The sequence below is a fragment of the Perognathus longimembris genome, chromosome 28, assembly GCF_023159225.1.
Source record: "Perognathus longimembris pacificus isolate PPM17 chromosome 28, ASM2315922v1, whole genome shotgun sequence".
Taxonomy (NCBI): domain Eukaryota; kingdom Metazoa; phylum Chordata; class Mammalia; order Rodentia; family Heteromyidae; genus Perognathus; species Perognathus longimembris.
In genome coordinates, this window is record NC_063188.1 from 103,281,761 (window position 1) to 103,299,847 (window position 18,087).

At 41.1% G+C, this 18,087-nt stretch overlaps 1 protein-coding gene across 1 annotated transcript in view; it reads right to left on the reverse strand.

The window, feature by feature from the left end:
• The window catches only part of Nhs (NHS actin remodeling regulator), a 321,559-nt gene that overhangs the window by 21,244 nt on the left and 282,228 nt on the right, over positions 1-18,087 (reverse strand). Inside the window, exons 2-3 of the mRNA XM_048336527.1 lie at positions 15,989-16,141; positions 7,911-8,044 (exon numbers count right to left, since the gene is read on the reverse strand). Coding sequence (XP_048192484.1) covers positions 7,911-8,044; positions 15,989-16,141 — 287 coding nt within the window. The remainder of the gene's footprint in view (positions 1-7,910; positions 8,045-15,988; positions 16,142-18,087) is intronic.

Sequence of the window (18,087 nt, forward strand, 5' to 3'; positions counted from 1 at the left end):
GCAACCAACTTCTTGGTCCACAACAATGAGTATAGAAGGAAAAGAATGTTCTGGGGTTAATAGCCCTATTATTTCATAAGTCAGGTGGTGTTCTGATTCCTCCAAAAGAAATAGTGTATCATAATAACAAGTAAGTTTCAGTCACCAGTGATTTATAGTCAGTTTCAAAGATTAGTCTGCCTTTTACAAAGACCATAGGTTACTAAGATAGGAGATGTAATAAGAATCATCACTCTTGAAATATTATATTTGAAACTACTATCAAATCTTCTCTCCCTATGTATTAGTCAGATTTTTGTCACTGTGACAAAATAACAAAGTAAAATAAGGGAAGAAAATTTTTATTTTGGTTCCTGATTTCAAAGGTTTCAGTCCATCATGGTGAGGAGACTGGAATGGAGCAGAGCAGCTCACCTCATGGTGAAAAGGAAGCAGAGAGAAAGAGAATATCTTCCCAAGAGAGCTTTTTCTCTTCCTCCCTATATCCCACAAAGGCATCCAGCTTAGTGGGCCTCCAGCTTATTCAGGGTAGTCTTTCCTCCTTAGTATTTAATTATCTCTAGAAAAGCCATCATATTCACACTCAGAAATGTGCTTTAGTAATCTCCTGGGCAATGCTCAACTAAGTCATGTTGACCCTCAAGATTAACTATAACTTCTTACTAAACCAAAAAGGAGCCTCTAAAGACTGAGCGTGATTATCATGTACAAGTCACAGTTACCCTATTTTCACAAAGTACAACTTCTTCTGATTGTTATTATTCCTGAGATCAAACTTACCAGTAATTTGTTGAGTAGTGGAATAAATTACAACTTTTTGATCTGATATTGAAGACGTGGTCAATTGAAGCATTATGCCTGGTACCTTCTCTTCTAGCACCCCCAGGCATCAGCCAATGTAAAGTATTACTTTAAAGAATATTTCTTTCTTATTTTGGTATCACTTTTACCACTTATAAATATCAGAAATTCATTTTGCAAATGAAGAAATAGATGAATAAAAGAGAGAACATATTGAAAGACAAGATAGCCCAAGTGGAGATAAATGTTTGAGAGTGTAGAAAATCTGGAGAGTTTGAACTTTCTTTTTTTGCCAGTCCTGGGCCTTGGACTCAGGGCCTGAGCACTGTCCCTGGTTTGTTTTTGCTCAAGGCTAGCACTCTGCCACTTGAGCCACAGCACCACTTCTGGCCTTTTTAATATATGTGGTGCTGAGGAATTGAACCCAGGGCTTCATGTATACGAGACGAGCACTCTTGCCACTAGGGCATATTCCCAGCCCCGAGTTTGAACTTTTTTATGCAGGATAGAAGAATGGAAGGTTTGGAATTAGGGATGAATTTTTATGGCAGAGGTTAGGCAAGGTTAGGATAGCAAGGTTAGGATTTTTCTTCATTAGTTTAAAGGAGTAAAATATCTGAGATAAAGGGAAATACCCAAGATGAAAGAACAAGAGAAAATTAATCTGGCTTGTGACCATGTAATCATAGCTGCTTGGGAATCCAGAGGATTGGAGTTCAAAGCCAGCCTGGGCTGAAAAGTCCACAAGGTATCATCTCCAATATAACTAGCAAAAAGTCTAGAAGTGGGAACAAATGGCAAAGCACCAGTCAGGCAAGTAAGTTGAGCAATCAAGAGGCTCACTATTGACCAAATCAACAACAATGACAACAAAACCAAGAGAGACTTAATGTGGATGCACAAAACCATTTTTAAACAGAGATTCATTCATAAAACACAGGACGCAAAACTATGAAAATATCTTCTAAAAGTAAAAAGTAAAATAGACTTGGCTAGAATTCTGTGCATCTCTGTGTGGTAACTGTGTGATAAGATGAATAGTGTTATTACACTGCCGTGAAACTACAAAGAATTCCTGAGATTCTTTCCTGGATAATTTTATTAAGCCAGGAAAAGAATGTAAATATAAGACAATATGTTGATTCTAATGATGAAGCCTCAGTGCTCCTCTGGACCTTAATCAGGTTTTGTCACAGGTAAGTTATCATCCTGCTGATTCATCAGAAAGCAGCCATGAGCCTGAAGACTTGCTTGGTTTCAGAGTATCATCGCGGCCAGAAATGACTGTTCTGGCAATATACTTTGGAACTTTCTTATGTGCTTTAGAGCAAGGAGAATGTGTACTTTACAGAACCTCCTGCATTCATCCCTCCACTAAAGCATCATTTTTGTCCCAGTGTTAAGTGAACTGGAATGCTTTTTAGTTCAGAGTTCCAAATAGAGAGAATATTGCTAAGAAAGTGCCTAATTTAATCTGTTTGACATTTAATGATTGTTCTCTGTCTTGAAGGCATATTTTTCACTTGGCAAGTGTCAGTGATGGATACTTTCTTCAGCTCCCAATAAAAGTTTCAAAGCATGCTATGCATTGGATCACTAGTTGCTTGGTTATGCTGACTTCCTAGTTCCTTGTGCATACCACAGCTAATCCCTTAGAAACATGGACTCTGGCACTGGTGGAACAACCTGAGGTGAATGACAGGCATTTGAGCAAGCCAAAGCAGCTTCTTTGCCAAAGTCAGCTAAGTTTGGACCTCACTGAATCAAGCTGCTGGCATCATAAAGTCGGAATAGTCTCTTCATTCATGAATTTTCCCTCGGCAGTCCTTTTCTGACTCATCATTTGCTTGCTTGTGTATAAAGGATAATGGATACATAATTCTGTGTGTGTGTGTGTGTGTGTGTGTGTGTGTGTGTTCATAATGGGACTCGAACTCAGGGCCTGGGTACTCTCTCTTATCTTTTTTGCTAAAGGCTGGCACTCTACCACTTGATCCATAACTCCACTTTCAGGTTTTTGGTGGTGAAGTGGAAATAAGAATCTCATGGACTTTTCTTCCCAGGCTGACTTGGAGCTGCAATCGTCAGATCTCAGCTTCCTGAGGAGCTAGGTTTACAGCATGAGTCATCAGCATCTGGCTTAATGTATACATAATTCTTTCAGAGAATGGATAATGAATACTAATACAGGGGGCTCGAGGTATGGCTCTGGTAGTAGAGTGCCTGCTTAACAAGTGCAAAGCCCAGAGTTCAAACCTAGCACGACCACCACAAAACAATCCATCACTTCTCCCCCCAAAATAACCCCAGACAACTAAAAGAATCCACTGCAAAAAGGTGGGAAATGTGTCAGGAACTGGGGATGGCCAAGCAAAATGACTGAAATCAATAAGGGATGTTTTAAACTATTATTTGGACTTTGTAATAAAGTGATGCAATAGAGGGAAAAATATATTTTGGAAGAATTGTCTGATCATCATCTGTTAGCTGCCTGAGGACCTTTGGCTTGCATAATTAAAATTCCTAGGGCTCTTCCCCTTTCATTTCTATAGTAAAACATTTTTAAGCACAGTTGTCCCTTATTGTTTCATTTAAAATTATACTATGGATCCATCAATAAATATTTGTGGTCTGGTTCAAAATAAAACAAAACAACTACTGTTTTCCAAACTTAATAACAACAGCTATTTTCCCACCCTTCCCTCACAGTGGTTATGATATTCATTTGTAATATTGTTAGGCAAATTTGTTACTGTTTTCTCTTACAGTTCTCACATTCTAGTTGATATTTATTTATAGGAGGGTGTGGGGGTGTACATACAGATGTTTTCTGACACTACACTAGATACAATTTCAAAGCTTTTGAAAAATCCCTGATGAAATTCACGTCTTTCATGTTATTAAACATTCTTTGGGGGGGAGGGGGATATGAGGGACAAGGTAACAAACAGTACAAGAAATGTATCCAATGCCTAACGTGTGAAACTGTAACCTCTCTGTACATCAGTTTTATAATAATAAAATAATAATATATATATAAAAAAACATTCTTTGGGATGGATAAGGGGCTCATGCCTATAATCCCAACTACTCAGCAAGTAGAGATGAGGGGAATTCTGGTTTGAGGCCAGCCCAAGGAAAAAGTTAGCAAAATCTTCATCTCAACAAAGAAATTGGATAAGATGGTTTGTATCTGTAATCCCAGTTATGCAGGAGGCATAGGTAGGAGTCTTGTGATCTCCGACCAGCCCAGGAAAAAAAAAAGTATGAGATCTTATCTGAAAAATAAGTAAAGTAGTCAGATGCTGGTGGCTCACATTTGGAATCTTGGCTATTCAGGAGGCTAAGATCTGATGACCACGGTTCAAAGCCATCCAGCACAGGCAATTTCATGACATTCTTTATCTCTAGTTAACCACCAAAAGGCTAGACGTGAAGCTATGGTTCAAGTGGGAGAATGCTAGCCTGGAGGAAAAACAAAAAAGCTCAGGGACAGTGCCGAGGCCCTAAGTTCAAGCCTTAAGAGAGGCACAAAAAATTAATAACTAAAGCAAAAAAGGGCTGGGAATCTGGTTCATGTGTTAGCAAGCATGAGGCCCTGAGTTCCAACTTCAATATTGTCAAAATGCATTCTTCTATAATACTATTTTTTTTTTTTGCTGGGTCCTGGGGCTTGAACTCAGGGCCTGGTGTTGTCCGAGGCTCTTTGTGCTCAGGGCTACCACTCTACCACTTGAACCACAGTGCCGTTTCTGGCTTTTTTTTTGAGTAGTTTATTGGAAATAAGAGTCTCATGGACTTTTCGAGCCCAGGCTTTGAACCGCAATCCTCTGATCTCAGCCTTACTGAGTAGCTAGGATTATAGGCATGAGCCACCAGCATCTGGCTTATAATACTATTTTTAATATTGTATTCTACCCTGTATATAGGATATGCAGGGTGCAATACTTAGCATCTATGTATGTTTGCTTATTAAAAGTGTTTTGATGAACATACTACTGAACAAATCTTCAAATACAATGATTACTTTCTTGGAATAAAATACTAGCTGTAGAATTACTGGAACAAAGCAGGAATATTTAGAGTTTTGCTTTCTGGAAAGGGTATAGCAATTTACACTTCCTTCTTTCCTATGAATGACTACATGTACATGCTTTTCAGTTGATAGTAATCATTTTATCACAAATTACTGTAAATATAAATTCATATTCTAAGGTATTTTAGGCACTGTGGTGGGTGCTTTCATATATATGATTTAAACATATATATAGAATAATATTGTGTGTGTGTGTGTGTGTGTGTGTGTGTGTGTGTGTATGTTGGCATGGGGCTAGAACTCAGGGCCTCACATTGGCTTTGTAGTTCTCACGTGGCTTTTTTGTTCACTGCTGGCACTGTAGTACTCAAGCCATGCCTCCTGTCTAGCATTTTGCTGGTTATTGGAGATAGTTTCTTGAACTTTTCTGCCTTAGGCTGGCTTCAAACCGGAATCTTCAGATCTTAGCTTCCTGAGTATCTAGGATTACAGGTGTGATCCTAGTACCTGGCACATATTAGTTCTTCTTAGCCACCTTGTAAAGCTGAAATTATTATCTTCATTTTATAGACAAAGAAACTGAAATATATTAACTTTTTTCTGAACCAGACCACCAAAACATTTCACAGAAAGGATTTAAACTCAGTTATATCTACTATCTTATCACAGAATTACAGAACCTCAGGAACTTGAATGGCAGATCATTACCAATATCACCATAGCTATGGTCTAATATTTATGAAGTACTTATTATATATCAAGTAGAACTATATTTCTAACACACAGTATCAGACAAATTAGGTGCTATCTACTCTTACCCCCGAGACACTGACATGATACACTTGTCTAGGATTGCACAGCTAGGAAGTGGTAGGAGCTAGTATTCATAGCCAGGCAGTTTGAATTTAGAGACTATGCCAGTAATGACACAAATATAGTATAGTAGCTTACAGAGTTGTAGAGAACTATATCTTTTTACAAATGTCTTTAAGAGGAGGAAAAATATGGGTTAATTCTGTAAATAAACTTGATGGAACACGGGAAACAAAAATTTCCCAAATTACTTAGAAATGATGTTTTATCACTCGAGATAGGAGAACTTCCTGAAGTTTAAATATAATCTAATGTACTCATGGATTGATTCTGTTGGATAAATGAAACATTCTTATTACTATTCATTATTTTAAGCCTTTTCCCCTAGTCTTACTTTGGTATATAGACCTTATTAAAGATTAGATTTTGAAAGGGTTATTTTTCATATCATTTCTATAAACAGTCAATATTATGAGAAAAGGTTATCTTTCATATCATTTCCGTAAACAGTCAATATTTTTTCTATTACCAACCTCCCAACAAAACCAACCTAATGAGACATAGAACATACTATAATAAATGGGAAGAAGATTTTTGGCATTTTTACGCAGAAAATGCCTCATTAAAAGCCAGTGCATCAGCAAGCAGATTTGAGTTTAATAAGAATTTCTGTCAACTAGGGTGCCTCCATGACAAATCAGTAGCATGAGTCACTGCTGTAGCTCCAAAACTGGAAAAACTTAAGAGGCTCTGGCCCCCTCCCCATCCTCAGGCTATGTCATGAGTCAGTGCTCTAGCTGGGGAACCAGAAACCCCTAAGAGGCTCTGTCCTCCCACCCCTTTCCTCGGGCTATGTCACAGCAATGTGACAGTGCATCATGGTACTGGATATGCCCTTACTGAGCACTGAAAGACACAGTATCCACTGTCCAGCTGCAAATAGGAAAAAACCTACCCATCACCTACTGTCACTCAAGGTCTTATCTGGATATGATTTCATGAACATTCTTTTAGGTGAAGGGTGTTTCCATGTGGATGCTTGACATCATGAGACCTGACTATTGTGCATATTGTACAAGGCATAAGGGTTCAGGGTTGATAGTCATATGTACACATTTCATTTCAAACAACAATAGAGGGGAGTGAGGTCAATGGGAAGGGGGGAAATAAATGGCGAGAGGAAAGGTGTGTGAATATAGTCATAATGTCCAATGTTCATATGTGAAAGTGGAATCAGGTAAATTGAGGGGATGGGTGGGGTTAGGAGAAATGGGAGAGAATGGTGAATGGGGTGCTATGGATCAAGATGCATTGTACTCGCAAACTGACATGTTGAATTGAAACTCCTTTGTACAACTACTTAAACAACTTCATACCCACACTGATATAATTCTTTATAGACTTTGGGCCTTAAACCTGAGAGAGCAAGAATATAGATCAGGAAATCTAGGCTGCTTTGGCCACAAAACCAAATCACTGATGTTCATAGTCCTGGACTTCAATGACATCCTACCCAAAGGCACAAATGTTCACTTATCCCCACTGAGGCCCCAGAAGGCAGACCTAATGGGACACGTTTTTCTGTGGCTGCTGATTATGCTTGTGGGTGCTCTGAGTTGGGCTCATTTGATCATCTGTGATCTACATTGAGGGCTCAGGCTGAGCTAAAGTGGTATCCACATGGACAAGGCTGAAAATCACCAGTACACTGATCATGTCACTGAGGTGATAGGTCACCTTAGGGAGCCAGCCTCCTTATAAATGGTAATGTGTGCACGATGATGTGATTCCTCTCAGAGTAGCCCAATGAGGCAGCTATGCCATTTGCTCACTACTAATGACAGCAGTACTGGTTGGGGTTAATATTTCTGGACATCTTGTTCTATGTCAGTTACTATGCTGTATCTCATGTAATCTTTCAGTCCAGTAAGGGTACTGAGGCTAAAGACAGTGAGAGTCTAAACTTTTAGCTTCTAAAGAGAACTACGATTTGCAATGAGCTTGTTTTCTGATTTTAGAAACTTTATTATTGTTTTACTACATTTTTTCAAGCAGCTTACTAGAAATACACCAATATCTTTATTTAAAAATTCCTTTAGGGAATGAAAAAGGGGAAATACGTTAGTTTCCAAATGTGTGCAATTTTCTGTCAGCATAGCCTTTATCTCATCATGGACAAGGGGAAACTGAGATTGAGTCCCACCAGAAACTCACGTCGGTTATGGGCAAGTTCAGGGGTGCCGCTGGCTGCCCCACTTACCGTGAGGAAGTGGCGGTCCTTTACCTCGCGCCTCCTCTGGCTGTGAGCGGGAGGATAGGCTGGCAATGGAGGGGCAGCTATGGATAGGGGAGCAGCAGATCTCTGCTCCCGGCGATCACTCCGGCTCCGGTGTTCTGAGGAGACAGAAAAAAATTCTAGTGAAATACATTTGATATTTGCAACTTTTCTTCCCCCTCCCTAGAAATTATGAGCCAAAAGCTATGTTTTAAAAAGTAGGCTTGTCGGGCTTAGCTACTGAGGAGGCTGAGATTTGAGGATCATGGGGTCGAAGCCAGCCCGGGCAGGAAAGTTTGTGAGACTCTTAATCTTCAATTCATTACTCAGAAAAAGCCAGAGGTGGCGCCGTGGCTCACGTGATAGAGTGCTAGCCGTGAGCACAAAGAGGCTCCGGGACAGTGCTCAGGCCCTGAGTTCAAGCCCCACAAGCGACCAAAACAAAAGTAAGAGTAATTAACTAGCTAATTTGTATGCCAAATCAGGTTTTCAGAACAGTTTCTAACTGAACATTTACTTGCTATTAATATGGAGTTAGCCATTTCTGAATCCAGTTCATACTATTTGTACAAGATGGCTCCGCGTGCTTCTCTTCAGAGAAAGCAAGCGTGCTGGCGCATGCCTGGTGATCTTACGATCACATCCTGTGGCCTGCTGGGAAAAAAAAATTGATTATCGCGAGATCTTCTGGGAAAACAAGTTGAAACAAAAAGGCCGCCCAGGGGCAGGGCGGGGCTTAAGTCTTCAAAGCAGTTACCTGAGTTCAAAGCCCAATACTACACAAACAGAAAGTTAAGTACAACATTTAAAAGTTGAGAATAGAGTAGAAGCTTTGTTTTCCCCCTGATGGATGCTGAGGTGGAAAGTAGATGCCAATGCAGCACAGTGGCCTGAGCTGAGTGTTACAGTCATAAACTCGTGGGAGCCAGTTTTTCAACTGTCAGTACCTAGAAACAGTTCATAGTGGAAATATTTATGTCACAGAAAATTGGCAAGTGTTGCATATTGGTGCTTTTATTTATAACACTATAGTCCCGTTTCCCCCCCCCCCCCCCCAAACCGCAGCGACCAGCACATGATTGCAGGTCTCTATCCAGACTCTCAGAAAACTTAGAAAAACATGTCCTGGGAAACCAAAGATCATCTCAATAACTATTTTTTTTCCAATTCAGGAAGAAAGCTGTTTCTAGGGAAAGCTAGGAATTATCTATATGTGGAAAGAAGTGAACCTACCTGGAGACAAGGCTTTTGGTGCTTCAGGGCAAAAATTAAGCTCTCTTACAGAAAAATTAATGATTTGATTTTATGTACTGTAGAGCCGTGAGGAATCTAGTAAGGAGGTCAGGTCTGGTTGGTGCCATGTTGGCCACATGGTGAATGGTAGGGTCTGGCCTCTTGTCTTCATGGTGGAGGAAGGTGAAGCCTCCCCCATCGCCACTATGGGCATGCTTGAATCCCCAGAGGCGCCTGTCAGTCCAGTCCTGTGACCCTGTCCCCCTGCCCTGACCCTAGTTAGGGTCAGATGAGCATAGGCGCCATTACGCCACACCACGTGTTTTTGTATTCCTGTCTGTGTCTCATCTCTGGTCACCATGGTGTCCCACTTCAGCTCTCCATTAGAGCTATATTGGATTGTTGGTATTAATTTTGTTCTTTCTTTCCTCTCTGGTCTGTTTCCTAACAGTGTTCAGGAGATTTGCGGGCCACCAGCCTTTGTAACAACTGGCTGCCTGCAGACTGCTAAGGCTCTACTAAAGACTCTTAAAATTCAATCCTCCAAAACGTGACTTCTCTATTTTCACACAACAATCCCCAGCGACACATGCAGACAAACGAATCAATGAGATATCAACACCACAATTTAGCTTGCTGCTGTCTCTGAGAATTCAAACACACTTTGCCTATGCTAAAGTTGGCCATCTACCAGAATCCATTTTACACGCATGCCCAGAATATGAAGTTTCTAGAAACTCTATCAAACCAAAGGACAAATTAGTGCAGCCAACTTCCATTATGTCCTTCCATTCTTTAAAAACAGTATTATCCAGCACATACACAATGATACATAACGTTCAATGTTTATTGGGCACTTTGCCACATGCCAGAGATATTTTGCTAAAGTTTGTATGTACCCCACATCAACAACTCCACAGAGGGGACATCAATGCTTCCCTTCCTTACAGATGCCCAAACAGATGCAAGCAGGGTGAGTTACCTTGGAGTTGTCAGTGATAAACATGTGGCTCTGATGTCTTTGCTCTTGAGGGTCTAGCAAACCTCACTCATTGAAACAAGACTTCTTGAAGTTATCAGAATTTGTTTTTAATTAGGTTTTCTCAGATTCTTTGCATATTGATAGCATAGAATATAGAGTATTGGGTAACATCTAAGACATTACTCTTTCAATTTGTGCTATAACACAGCGCTAACTATGCTGATCTTCTTAAGGGACATCAATGCCTTTTTTTCTGAAAGCCTATAATACCTACTTGGATGTTTGCATTTACAATAATACCATCAATCTGTCAGCCTCTTCCACGGTAAGTTGCCTTCTGAAGGATAGAGGTGTATTCATCTTTTGATCACAGGGTCTGAAGTACCTGTGACATGATAGATTTTCAAAGAATGTTGAGTTACTGAAAGTACAAATGAATGTTTTCTGTAATGGCTAGATTTTTTTAAAAGATCAGAATGTGTTCCATATTTTAGATTTCTTCTCTACTGATAATGGTAACATTGTTGGGTGTCTTCATGTCTGCGTGCTTCTCTGGATGCCATTGCTTGTTTTAAGGGGCCTCCCCAGGGCTGGGCCCATTCTTTGCTTTAATTTGCTGCTTCTAGACAGGTACTGGTGGCGGCTCCTTCCTGTAATCTTAGCTACACAGAAGGCTGAGGTATGAAGATCAAGAATCAAAGCCAGCCCTGATAGAAAAGTCCTTGCGATTCTCATCTCTAGTTAGCCAACAAAAAAGCCAGAAGTGGAAATGTAGCTCAAATGGTAGAATGCCAGCCTTGAGAAAAAAAAAGGGTGAGGGACAGTGCCCAAGCCCTGAGTTCAAGCCCCAGTACTGGCACGCACACAAACATACACACACACAAACTTGCACACACACACACACACACACACACACACACACACACACACACACAATGTGCTGCTCCCTAGACTAGGAACTGAGGTGAGCACTATTGAGCTTTTTTATTACTATCCATATGTGATTTGACTATTTGGGGTTCTTCCTGCCCAGTCTCACCATCAATATCACATGCAGTATTTATGTTCAGGAAATGCCATGGTGTTCTGACTTTTCTTTGCTTGAATTCCTTAAAAAAATGTCGACTCATGTTGCAACCAGAGAAAAATCCTCAATACCACATAGGTGGTCTTCGCTATAATCAACGTTTATCAAGATGACATTCTGAGATTAAATACCTTCCTTGGTAAAGTGCCCCCCCTCTGGTGCCACCTTCATTTTTTTTCTCTGAAAGCAATCAGGGGGCTTTTCTGAGAAAAAGTAGCACAAGCTAACACTTTTTTTGTGCCAGTTATGGGGCTTGAACTCTGGGTCTGGCCGCTGTCCCTGAGCTTTTGTGCTTAAGGTTAGTGTTCTACTACTTGAACCACAGCTTCACTTCTCATTTTTTTGGCAGTTCATTGGAGGTAAGAGTTTCATGGGCCTTCCTGCCTGGGATGGCTTCAAACCATGATCCTCAGATTCCAGCCTCCTGTGTAGCTAGGATTATAGGCATGAGCCACTTGGCGTCTGGCTGACATTTTTACCCTCCTAAATTCACTAAGCAGAGCAGAATATAGGCATTGCTGGTGAGGAAGAAGAAGAAAAGGGGGAGGAGTAAGAAGACAGGCATGGACCAAATTTCCCTTTCAATTGTTTGTCTCCCACACTATCTTAAATGTATCTCTTTCTTAGCCCCAGGCTGAGTAGGCAGGCTAGATGAATGATTCCCTAGGAATACTTTTTGCTTGTGGTGAGAAAGGGAAAGCATTGGTCGACAACAGCCTGAAACTGCAGTTGAATTCTGGTCCTTCTTCCCTTATAGACCAATGAAACTACACCAGCCGGAAACTTGAAAGGGAAAGAAATATAATATAGCATTTTCTCTTTATAGTCCTGTGTTAACCTCTCCTGATTTTACAAGAATAACAGACTGCATCAATTAAAGTTATTACTATCTCTGAGCATTAAAGGGGTGTGTGTGTGTGTGTGTGTGTGTGTGTGTGTGTGTGTGTGTGTGTTGGTGCTGGGGCTTGAACTCAGGGCCTGAGCACTGTTCCTTAGCTTTTTATGCTCAAGTCTAGCATTCTACCACTTGAGCCACAGCCCTAAAATTTGGCTTTTTGGTAGAAAATTGGAGATAAGAGTATCATGGACATTTTTGCCATCTGGCTGGCTTTGAACTTTGACCCTAAGATCTCATTCTCCTGAGTAGCTAGGATTACAGGTGTGATCCACCGGCTTCTGATCAAGGATTTGTTTTTAAACAAAAGGGAAAAAGTAATTGGATTCAACAACTTGAAATGGGGGTGCCTTCCCTCTAAGTCCCATGCACCATTCTTGTCGGGTCCACACTATTGTATTGAACATCCCTGCTTACTTGTCTATTTCCTTCATCACACCAAGCATTCCTTGAGGGTAGAGACTATACTTTATTGTGCTTTAAATTCTAGGCTCTTACATGATGTCTGGCTTTCAATGCAGTTTGTGGAGGGTTTTGCTATTTACATCTCAAAGACAGCTAGTTTCTAGGTTTTAATCCCCATCCACCAGCTCACTTCTTATGGCCTCATGTCCAAAATGAGCAGAGACCTGCAGCTACACAGCTTCGCTTGTTTGTTCTTCACTGTGCCCCCTCCCCTCCTGTTGGAAGCCAGCTGTCCAAATAGAAGCCCTCAGTGACATGAGCTAGGTCTCTGTCTGGGAGGTCAGTACTATTCACCACCACCAGATGGCGGAAGTGGATTATACTGATGAGGACACTGCTAATCTGCTCCTTGGACAAGGTTAAAAAAAAAAAGTCACTTTCTAATTTTAATTCTACACTGCATGTTTTTAATTCTATGATGCCTATAATTCCTGTTTATGGCTCTCTGCAGTGCTATTAAAACTACTACACCCAAGATTTGCTATTGAGCCAATCACCAACCAAGGCAGTCTGTGGAGGGCAAATGCAGCTCCATAGTCTTCCATTGAAACGCCAGGAGGCGCCACCTCCCTCTCTCAGCCCTCAGGAGGAAGGTCAGAGAAAATTGATATCGGTACTTGCTATTCTTCAGTTCTGCCATTAAATCCAAACTTGAGAAAGCAGTGAAATGTGATCACTTATGAGCAGCTCAGTATTATCTGGGTGAATCAGTGCAAATCCAATGATTGAGGACTGACTGATAAGAATAAAGGGATACAAAGAATTACATCTAAGGGGCTGATGGGACTCAAAGTCAGTAATGATGAAAACAGAGAAAGTATTTAGTGAAAAATGATCAGATTCCTCACATGCCTTCGACGATCAACCAGTTCATTGAAGTCACACTGCATGTTGGTTTCATACTAAGTGCTCTGATTAGAAAAAGAGCCGAGTGTGGTGGTTCACACCTGTAATCCCAATACTTGGGAAGCTGAGGTGGGAAGATTTCAAGTTCCAGGCCCCCTGGGCTATACACTTCATTTAAAGAAAGAATATTCCCTTGCTTCTGGATAAATGGTAGAAGGCAGACCCATCGCGGTTATGATAGTGGCCAGTGGTTGGACAAAGAATCACAGGATAGTAGGGCAAAAGTGCATAATCCAAACGGGAATGGCAGGAGTGGGAAGATTTCCACAGGGTAGCTTCCTTTAAATATATGTTGAAGGATTTCCTTTTAGCAACAATAAATTTGAAGCCAATGGTAACTACCCTCAATCTTCATTAAAAGTATGACTATGTATTATCACCAATAACCCAAAGATTTTTTTAGCACAGTTGCTTTAGGGACAATAGTAAGTTTCATTAAAAGGAGGAAATAATGAGGATGGAGAAAGGGGAGAAATCACACAAAGGTGGAAGGAAATAGGATAAAAATAACACTATTTCTTTATCATCTCCTTCACAATAATGGCATGGATGATACTTTATTTTCATTGTAATGTTTTTATAAAAAGATTCCTTAATAGAGTAAAAGGAATTTGGAACAACTACAATGAATGCATAGACACCATCTGTCTCTATAGCAAGAATCTAAGGGCCCTAAAAAGTTGGCATGCCAACGTTTGCTATTCCATTTAGGGTGCTCTGAAAAGATGATGCTCATTTTTCATCTCTTTACTCTAATTATCGTGATTTCAAGGAATCCAAAAATAATCAGAGGAAGGAAAAATCTGTGTATTACCTGGACAGCTATAAGCCTATCTCTGGTTCTCTGAAGACTAAGGGAAACCTAACTATCATTTATTTCCATGGAACGCAGTGTATATAGCGAGGTAGAAAATAGCTCTGGCTAGAATTTAGAGGCTCAGATCCAGGTCCTGGCATTGGCTCTATCCTGCTGTATGGGACCTTGAGCAAGTTTCTTCACCTCTTTAGGACTCTATGTGCCTCCCAGTAGAATGCAGGCCATTGGGTCAGCTCAAAGGTTCTCAGCTCAACAGAAATAGAAGCTTCCTAAAGGCTTATTCTGGTGGTCAGAATTTTTGGATGCGAGCCAAGCAGGGTAACTCTGCAATGTACTCAAATATTTTGCAGGAAAAAGAGCCTAGAACTTATATCTGATTCAAATTCAAATCCCTTTGAATTATAATCCAAAGTATCTTTTACTTATAATTATGCAAAATGTGACGTTTTTATGACTGTGTTCTTTTGATCCTCAGAGACCCTTCATTTCTCTATTTTATTTTTTTGTCAGTTGTGGGGCTTGAGTTCAGGGCCTGGGCACTGTTTCTGAGCCTCTTTGTGCTCAAGGCTAGCACTCTACCACTTGAGCCAACGCATTACTTCTGTTTTGGGGGGAGTTTTTGAGTGGCTAATTAGAGGTAAGAGTCTCTTGGGGACTTTTCTACTTGGGTGGGCTTCAAACCACTATCCTCAGATCTCAGCCTCCTGAATAGCTAGGATTGTAGGCATGAGCCATCAGTGCCCAGCTTTTTTGTTGTTGTTTGTTTGGAGTGAGTGACTTCTGATTGTCTAAATTACTTAGCACAAATTTGCATCTTCTTTTTTACAACAGTAGGGTTTGAATTCAGTGACTTGTATTTATGAGGCAGGCATTCTTACAGCAGGGCTCTGCCTCCAGCTCTGTATTCTGCTAGTTATTATGATTATTATTTTGGCAGTAATCACTTTTAATGCAGGGCCTCACACTCTCGAGGCTGGTGTTCTGCCACTCGAGCTATACCACCAGACCTGAGTTAGGCTGCTTATTTTGGAGACAGACTTTGCTGAACTTTTCTGTCCCTGCTGGCCTCAAACTGTGATCCTCTAATCTCCTCTTCATAGGTAGCTAGGATTATAGGCATGAGCCACAAGTGCCAGGCCGCCAAATTTCCTTTCCATAGGTGCAAACATCTAGCTGCTTTTTATGATGTAATGTAATTGTGACTGAGCATTTGTATACTGAAATACATTATTCTAAAATTTTTTCTTTTCGTTTCTCTTTATTATCATAGACTATAATGATACTTTTTTTTTTTTTTTTGCCAGTCCTGGGCCTTGGACTCAGGGCCTGAGCACTATCCCTGGCTTCTTTTTGCTCAAGGCTAGCACTCTGCCACTTGAGCCACAGCGCCCCTTCTGGCCGTTTTCTATATATATGGTGCTGAGGAATCGAACCTAGGGCTTCACATACATGAGGCAAGCACTCTTGCCACTAGGCCATATTCCCAGCCCTATAATAGTACTTTTAACATGTATAAGTAGATTGTATTACATATGGATTTCATTCAGTACAGAGAAGGGAGCAATTCAAAGTATTTGCTATGACTAAGCAAGGTGTTGGGTCTGATAGGCGATAGATTAGCTGGATGGAACAATCTCTGAGTCTCTCCCAGAAAAAACCTAAGTCTGGAAGCAGTTACCTCTGCGCAGGGCCTGCAGGCTTTGGCGGGCATGGCGATGCAGCTCTTCCACACAGGGTGGTCTTGTGGCTGGGAGGAAGATGTTTCGCTGTTGGTGCCAGGGTGCACGGTAATACACACTCAGCTTACTCTCGATGTCAAGGTTGGAGACAGCTGTAAGACAGAGAAGCAACAGAGCATTGGCCATCAGTGACTTTAAGTGATGTCTTTGCTGGATTCTGGGGTGGGAAGGTAGACAGGAATGGAATCTGGATCGAGTGGAAGTACACAGTGTTATGTTCCCAAGACAAATGAAGTCAAGGCTGGAGAAAGTTGAAGTTCCTGAGGAGTGAGAGACCCCAGGACTCCAATCATCTGCCTGTGGCCAGCTCATTTTGTCTCAACTCTTCACTCCTCACCCTCTCGCACAGTGGTTCATCAACCCCAACAGTTTCTATCCAGACTACTTTGAAAGAAGGGTAGGGATGTAATCCTGTCTTCCAAGAATGCAGAGGAAAGTTTCAGAGATGAACTGAGCTGTTGCCTTCTAGCCACTGGGCCTTGGAATTGTAGCTCAGAATGGTGCTCTTGTTGTCCACCTGAGCTTTGGTTCATATCTTACATTGTTTCCTGTCCCTTGTGGCCCCTAACTACATGGCTTCCTGATCTTGCCCTTCACCCCCTACTCCATTGCTCACCATTTTTCAATGTGCTTCTCACTGCCCAGGATGAGAACAAGCATTAAAGAATGCTATGACAGGGGTGATATATATAAAGGGAGGGAAACTGAAGACAATAAAGTTCTGTTAACTCCTTCAAACATAATGTTTGATTCATTAGTGTCTTCATTACATGAGGCATCTGAGATGGAAGTATGCAAGAGTGGAAGATAGATCTTACTGGAACCAGGGAGTTCTGGTTGGAAAATGGCTTCCCAGAGGAACCCCAGAACAATAATAGGGAACCACAGGACTCATGAGACCTGAATCAGTTTGCTTCACCCTTCAGACTCACTGTCTGGACCTAGATTCCTGGCCTGGGAGCATCTGCTCCTCCAAGTCTCATCCCCTTTCTGCTTTTTTTTTTACCCAGTTCATGATAGAGGCTTTCTCTCTGATCCTTTTTTTTTTTAACTCCAAGCTACCATTTTACTTTGAGAAGACTTATATGGAATAAGACCTTCCATCACTCTACCACTTTGAGCCACAGTGCCACTTCCAGTTCTGTGGTGGTTAATTGGAGATAAGAGTCTCAAGAACATTCCTGCCCAGGCTAGCTTTGAATCATGATCCTCAGATCTCAGCTTCTTGAGTAGATAGGATTACAGGCGTGAGTCACTAGTACCTGGTTAATTGGGGAGTTTTCATGTCAGAGACTTTATTTAACCCTTTCAGAAGAATGCTCCCATTCAGCAACTGAGACTTTTTTTTTAAAGATTAACCTCTCTCTGGACACAGAGGTCATTTCCCACCCAATAGAGCAGACAGAGGTCACAGCCAAATCCAATAGGAGTGGCTGTGAATTCCTGTGCTGATGACAGCTGGGAAAGGAGACCGAATAGAACATCTGATTGTGGGAAAAAAGGACAAGAAGTTCAATGGTCAGTCCCACAAATAGAAGGGATTCTAAGAAGCCTTCTCTGGGATTCATCTATTCACAAAATAGGAGCCAAGGGTTGGGGCTAGGCCCAGGTGACTGGAAATAAAGCAAAAAAATCTTAAAAGTCCCTCACTCCCTCAGTGTTACGAACCAGAACCTCAGGGATTTTGATACCTCTCAGAAACCAAGTCAAGTGTCTAATGCTGCCCAATCTTTAGATGAGGAAGAATTGAATTCCCTGTTACTCTGAAGAAATGACTTGCCAGATGTGCCTTAAAAATGCAAAATCCTGCTCTCCTACCTAGATTCCTTGAACCAGAATTTCCAACAAAGACCTAATCATCTTTATCTTTAAAAAGTACCCTAAAGTTATTTTTATCATCAGTCAAGTTTGAGAAACACAAATATTTTCTTGTGTCACCTTGGAAAGCAAAAGACATTGGGAGGAGAGAGACTACTGACAATGCAAATATCTATCTACCCATGGAATAATTTCCAGCCAGCTATTAGTGTCAGACACA